This window comes from Plectropomus leopardus, chromosome 3 (assembly GCF_008729295.1).
Source record: "Plectropomus leopardus isolate mb chromosome 3, YSFRI_Pleo_2.0, whole genome shotgun sequence".
NCBI lineage: Eukaryota > Metazoa > Chordata > Actinopteri > Perciformes > Serranidae > Plectropomus > Plectropomus leopardus.
Genome location: NC_056465.1, coordinates 31,816,641 through 31,823,677, shown reverse-complemented (window position 1 = coordinate 31,823,677; position 7,037 = coordinate 31,816,641). Strand labels below are relative to the sequence as shown.

Genomic DNA, 7,037 nt, shown 5'->3' with positions numbered 1-7,037 from the left:
CGTGGATTCAGGGGGTGTAGGGAGATGATGGGGTTGTATGTTCTGCGCTACATCCACATGTTTCCTGGCCTGGTCACTTCTACAGGGACTCTCTGCCCACTAAACCGCCCACCGTCCTCCGAACCAGCACTTCCTGCAGGGCACTCCACACCAACTGCACCTCTGGAAAAGCTGGAAACAGAGAACATTTTCCATTTTTCAGTCTGCTTTTGTTTTCCACACCGAGCATGAAGTGATTGCTTTGAACTCTGGCCCACTCAAAAAGAAACAGAAGAGATTTTTTTAAAGAATCTCTGGAAAAACAAGAGAAACAAATGCTGAAAGTTCTGGGGAACATATTACTCTCGACAATATCTACAAAATATTTGTAAATTTGGGTCTTGAGTGTCTGCAACACACTTTAAATGAAGCATTTTGTCCTTTCTTTTGAATAATAAACAAAACATAAAGAGCACTAATTTGTTTTTGTTTTTAGGGAAAGTTCTTGATAGATCTGAATTCAGAAACAGTGTTTACATTACAATCTGCTGAAAAACAACTCCTATTCAAAAGTCTTCATGAGTAAAAAGCTGTAAATTGTTTGGCACAGTTTGTGTTTATGCTCTGAGATCACAAGAGGGATTTCAAAGGTCAGTGTCCCACAATTCAATAAAGAGAGAAGAATGGGCACAGAGCGCTCGGATGCTGACTGAGAGAGAGAGAGAGAGTTTGGGTATCCTCTGCATTGTTGTGATTGATGCAGAAAAGAGGGCACAAGGAGAAAAGTATATAACAATATATACACAACTTAGCAGAAACAAGAGGAAAAGCATGCAGCATTAAAATGACTAAAATCAAAGCAGACATACATGAAGGAAATGCTTGAATGCACGAGATGAGATAACTTAATGCACAACAACACAAACTGACAACACATGTGAAAAACAGAACACCGCAGCACTAATACAAAAACATCCCATAAGGACATAATTATAGCTCTATTATTTTCATTCCCTGTTTTCTGTGTTTGTTTGTTTGTTTGTTTGTTTGTTTGTTTTAGTTTGCTGTTTTGTTTTTTTTAGTTGTTTTGGGGGTTTTTTTTGTGGGGGGGTACCTTTTTTTTTTTTTAAACTTATTTCTTGCTCATTTCTAGCTCATTTCTTCTTTGGCTGCTCATTGTTTTCTTCTTCTTCATTTTTGAACGAATTCAAGCCACTTTGCCCTGGCAGCTACAAGATCTTTGACGTATTGATCTTATCGTCTAACTTTATTTACTTTTTTTTTTTTAATTATTATTTGACTCCTGAAAGGGTCAGTTGAGTGAGAAAATGCACCAGAGGGGGAAGATGTGAGCTTAGGGATAAATAGGAGCCTTCAGTCAGAAAGTCTCAGGCTCAGCTATGTGACATGGAGACACGAGTTGCAAAATGTAAACGGGGCAAAGCTGTTTAATGTTTTGTAGACAAACAGCAGGATATTTAAACTTACAATGTCAGACTTTTCAGTGCAACTTCTGTTTTTCTGGGTTTTGTTAGCAGAAACACAAAAACATGGAGGGTTTGCCAAATGGCGCACGAGCTTCCAGATCCTTTGCACGCTCCAGTGTGTCAGAAACAAAGGGGAAAGAGTAATAGTCTTTTTCTTTGTCTGTGTCATTTATTTTGGGCTCAGAGATTTTGTATATATGTTTTTATGATATTCTGTGGTGCCAATGTACCACCAGCCTGACTGCAGTCTTTAGGGGGTCTTATGGGGGTCCCGCTCTTGGCATAGTGAAGAGAGGACACTGAGGACAGAGAAGGGAGGGAAGCAGGAAATGGTCCACACTTCCTCAGACAGGATACTGTGCTCCTCTAAGAGGCATCCTGGAATCTAATGCCTCAAAGGCTTCACCAAGTCTTTCACACAAACACACTTCTCTTCCTCTGACACATTACTGCATTGTGGAGCGGAGGAACACACAGAGCGAGACTAAGAGGAAAGCTCAGCAAAAAACGGAGCCTGAGTGAAGTGCAGAGGCCAAGAGGTCGGTCAACATCAGCTGAGATCAAAGTGTGACGAAGATTTTTCAATCCAGAAAACTGCTTTGAACAATCACTGACACATAAAACACACATGCACCTTCCACTTCTACTCTGCTACATCTCAGAGGGAAACATCATTGTTTTACATTGAATTACCTCTACATTTGTCTGGAGCTGTAATATAAAGACTTAACCCTGTAACACCTGGAGCGACATCGGTTCTCTTGTGCTGCATTCAGATGTCTTTAAACCTCTAAAACCTGAGAAAATTTGTTTGATAATGAGCAACTTGGCAAGAAATATCCTTCAGACTGCAAAAAAAAAAAAAAAAAAAAAAAAACCTAGTAAAAGGTGACAAGGAAATTATCAAAAATAGGCTTTATCAGAATCAGAATTAGGTTTATATATAAGGAATTTTAATTGGTGTTTTGGTGCAAAACAATTTAAATAAAGGAAGAATAAAAATAGTACATTTAAAAAAATAAGATAAAAAATATATCAGCATTTTAAAAATATAAAATGAAAAATGGAATATAAACACAAAATATATGTACAAAAGGTGCAATGGAGGGATTGTACAGTTGTGCAGAAGTTGAAGTTACAGTGCAAATATCTTCAGCTATTAGATATTATCCAAAAAACAATGTAAATATGCCCAGAAAACTGTATTTACAATCGTCCTGATTATATATTTCAAATTATGTTCCCAAAAAAGTAGAATGAATTAATTTCATTTTAGCACTTTCTTGGTGGTTTTATGTCTGTTTGATTGTTTTTTTTGTTTGTTTGTTTTCTTATTTTTAGGTACTTTCTACTAATTTTGAGGCCATTTTTTGTTAAGTTGCTCATTGCCCTCCTCTCATGTTGATGAAAGAAATTAAGACAATTTGCTCATGTTTCATAACATATGATGAATCTATAATGCAATGCGTAATATCACATGTATAAATGTTGTTAGCACTGACTTTATGGTCTATGTTTTCATTTTGGCTCCTCTTGTTGCTGTATGTTGTGCTGCCACCTGCTGTATCATTTTCCAACACTGCTCACTTAAAGTCTGTATATAAACTTCAAAGCTCCTCTTATGAACGCCGAGTAGCCTATAACATATTTTACAAATATACCAAGCAAACAATTAAATCATTTCGACTGAATAACTACCCGGAATCTCTCCTGCCTTCATATTTCATCCGGAACTGTTGCAACCGTTTTCCGACGGTCTCTTTTCAGCAGCGCACAAAACAAACCATGCTACATCCGGAAAATGTCACTCAGCTGGAGTTTCATTGATGCTTTATGGTCTTTTCTGGCGTTTTGTTTCCTTGTAGCTTTTTGTGTTCATAAAATATCACAACACCTACCGATAAAACATGAAACGTGTCGTATTTACGTGTTATTTCAGGATCTTATCCGGTACGGAAAAACAAAACAAAACCTCAAACGAGACGACTGGCTGCGCGCGTTTGACGTCCCAAAGAGGTAACTAACATTTAAAAAACAAACATTACTGTATTTTTTTTAAAAGAAATTGTACAGTTATATAACGTGTTTTGCAAAAGTTACCCGCCTCCCATATGTTAAGTTTTAGGGGTTCATTTCATTGTTTATATTTTAAAATCTTAAATGTGTAGATGGTGATTTAGTTCAACACGCACAACAATTATAACTTGTGACAACTTTTTTTTTTCCATATTTCAGGTGGTTTTGGCACTTTTATGCCATCTCTGTTGGCTGGAACAGTCTTCTTCTGGCCTTCTACCTAAACTTCATATTTCAGCAGCACCAACACCCATCGTGGCTGAATGGGTTATTAAACATTTTGACGGGTGTACCAAGTGCTGACAGTCAAGGTAGGCTCCTTTTTTTATTTATTTTTTTTTATTTATTTTTTTTATAGTGTTTCTAGATTGCTAAGACATAATAAATGAAACTGGGATACACTTTATCTTCATTATCACCACCTTAGCAGAGCAAAAGTCTTCTCTTGTAAATTGCGTGGACACTTTTTCATTGATTTCACTATTTTCAAAACAGTTCACACACATCTCGCAGAAACACCCCAAATTCTTTTGGGTTAAACAGAAATCATTTGCTTAATAATTAATCTCTAAAGCACCTGTATGAAACTGCATCTGTAAAATAATACACCTTTGTGCTGCTATTTGCACACATGTATCAAAGAGGTCAAATGTAGGTAAAAAAGGAATATTTGAAGTGATGAAATAAACTTGACTCAACTGCAATTATTGCAATTATTCAAACATGCAATATTCAACTCTTAAATGTAAGTTATTATTATTCAGTTTCATCCCTATTCAGCTTGATCCTGTCACATTAAACCTTTGTAAATAATGTTTTCATATACTGTAAAATTGTCTCATTAATTTAACTGATCTGTTGTAATACAGTTGTTTTTTTTTTTTAACTCTGCCTTGTAAGGTGACTTTCAGTGTTTTTAAAGGTGCCTACAAATAACGTGTATTATTATTACTATTATTATTATGATTATTATTATTATTATTATTATTATTATTATTATTATTATTATTATTATTATTATTATCATTAATAATAATAATATTATTATTCTATTCAACACATATATGTATGTATGTATGTATGTATGTATGTCATATGTATATATTGTGTAGATTCTTATTCTTATTTCTATTTATGTATATATTGTGTTGTACATTGTAGCACCATAGACATACTTTTATATGTTTATTTTTACATATTTTTATTTTAAAATATTTTTACATACTAGTATTAATATTGCAGCATATTGCACATATTTCTATATTGCATTTTTAGACTTTATACTTGAAATTATTACTACCTCTTTAATCTTCTATGCTTACATCATAGCAACTGTAAAGACACACAGCTTACACAATTTTAATAAAGTATTTCTGATTCTGAAGAAAACTTTTTTCTTTTTTTTAACTGTATTTCAACAGGGCATCTTAAAAAGTTGCAAAATAAATTGCAGGTTCAGACTACAGCAGAACTTTAATTCCTAATAAAATCACCTTTGAAGAAAAGAATACAGTTCATGCTGTGATATGCTTTCTTGCCTTTTTTTGGACATATGAGGTATCATCAAATGGCACTGGCACATCGCACAGACTAATTAAACCAGTTCATACTGATAGCTGTCTTATATTTTGTTGTCCATTGTGTTTGAGTATGACTGATTGAAATAATTTATTAATTCGATCACAAGTTGTGTTGTTTAATTGAAATATTTGCTTTTGTTTTTAAAGTTTTGTTAGTTTTTTGGCCAGCCTGTTTGTGAACTGCTTTAAAAATGGAACTTCTGGTCGGACAAATGATAAAAACTGTAAAGTTTGTCTTCCTGTTTGATTCACACTGTTATTGATATTCACACTGTCTGTAGTCCCACAGCTGTCGACTCTGCTGGTGCAGCTGCTGCTCTGCGTCCACTCCCTCAGGAGGCTGCTGGAGTGCCTGTTTGTCAGTGTTTTCTCTGACGGAGCCGTACACGTGGTGCAGTATGTGTTCGGCGTGTGCTATTACGTCGTGCTGGGGTTGACGGTGCTCTGCTCGGATCGTCTGCGAAAAGGTTAAACTGAACTCAGTCCTCTCTACATCTGTTTTTTGCTATCTGCTTTGCAGTTTTGACATATTTGCTTTTCTTTTTAGGGACTGGATCTCTCCTCTCTCAGCTGGACTGGTTTCATGTGGCTGGAGCTGCACTTTTCATTTGGGCCTCGCTGATGCAGCATCAGTGCATGGTCCTGCTGGCCAGGCTTCGCACTGGAAAGTCAGGTAAGCTTATGCTGCTGTTTTTGTTTAACACTGAGGTTGTTGTGATGTACTGGTATTGACAATAACTGCAATATTAAAAAAAAAACGAAATATCAATATAATCTCAATAATACACATGATAATAATCCAGCACCTCGTAAATCATCGCCATTTATTTCTGTTCCTCTTTTGTCTTCCTCTTTAAACGCCATCTGGTTGCCTTTTATATATAATTTGCTTGTTATGTGCACTTTTTTTCTGATGTATTTTCTGTTTGTTGTCTTTTGTGGCGTCTTTTAGGCACAGTGGAGACGCTGGCTCACAGAGTGCCAGAGGGAGGCTGGTTCGAGCTGGTGTCGTGCCCGCATTACTTTGCAGAGCTGCTGATCTACGTCTCCCTGAGCTTAGTTTTTGGAGGCTTGTGTCTTAGCTGGTGGCTTGTTGTTCTTTATGTGCTCTTCAACCAGGCGCTGGCAGCACAGCTTTGTCATGACCTTTATATCAGCAAATATGAGTCATACCCAAAGAAAAGAAAAGCATTTATACCCTTTGTGCTTTGAATAGGTACTATTACTGTCCTCTGTTTTACATTCCTTATTGGGAGCTGTCAAGTCCCAGAAATGATTGACGAGGTGTCTGAGGACGTGACGGTGTGGGAGTTAAACTCACCTCTCTCTCAGCCTTGATTGACAAGGTGCTCTCAACCAGGTGAAGCTGCTACACAGGACAGCGCTGACTGTTGTTGACAGCAGACGTGTGAAGTGACCAGAAATATTCCTCCACCACAAAAGTCTCTCCAGATGACAGGTGACCTGTTTCTTCAAGAATGACGTGAAAAAATAAGAAATGTTACCACAAATCATTTGATCATTACAAGACCTTGTTTTTGGTATACTGATGTACATTCATGTAATAATGACATAGAAACTTAACACATTATAACTCATAAGTCATGTTAAAATAAGGAAGTTTTAAATTTTTCTTTGATTAAAAAAAAAGTTTATTTCAAAGCATATGGAGAAATCAGAGAAATTGAGGCCTTGACTGAATATTATCTTGTTATAGCAACTTATAAAATGTTGTTTTTATTACAGCGTACTAACTCATCTCCTAAAATTAGAGGTAATAGTAGAAGTAACCAAATAATAAAAATTCATGTGTTATTTCTCTCTGCCTACTTATTTATTTTACTTACTTTGTGTGTCTACAGAGATTTGAGGAATACACTAGAAAGCAATGAAATTGACTGATGACTGATCTGGT

At 35.9% G+C, this 7,037-nt stretch overlaps 1 protein-coding gene across 1 annotated transcript; it reads left to right on the top strand.

Moving 5' to 3' along the window:
• Positions 1–3,261: 3,261 nt before the first annotated feature.
• Positions 3,262–6,450, top strand: srd5a3 (steroid 5 alpha-reductase 3). Its single transcript, XM_042483941.1, has 5 exons — positions 3,262–3,482; positions 3,702–3,853; positions 5,404–5,589; positions 5,670–5,795; positions 6,075–6,450. Exons 1-5 carry the CDS (start codon positions 3,268–3,270, stop codon positions 6,332–6,334), a joined length of 939 nt encoding a protein of 312 aa, XP_042339875.1. The 5' UTR covers positions 3,262–3,267; the 3' UTR covers positions 6,335–6,450.
• Positions 6,451–7,037: the final 587 nt, after the last annotated feature.

Excerpts from the sequence above, each read along its gene's own strand:
- srd5a3 (XM_042483941.1), top strand. The coding sequence starts at position 3,268 with ATGTCACTCAGCTGGAGTTTCATTGATGCTTTATGGTCTTTTCTGGCG. Across the intron at positions 5,590-5,669 it reads CTCGGATCGTCTGCGAAAAG|GGACTGGATCTCTCCTCTCT; the intron begins GTTAAACTGAAC and ends TTTTCTTTTTAG. Across the intron at positions 5,796-6,074 it reads GCTTCGCACTGGAAAGTCAG|GCACAGTGGAGACGCTGGCT; the intron begins GTAAGCTTATGC and ends GGCGTCTTTTAG.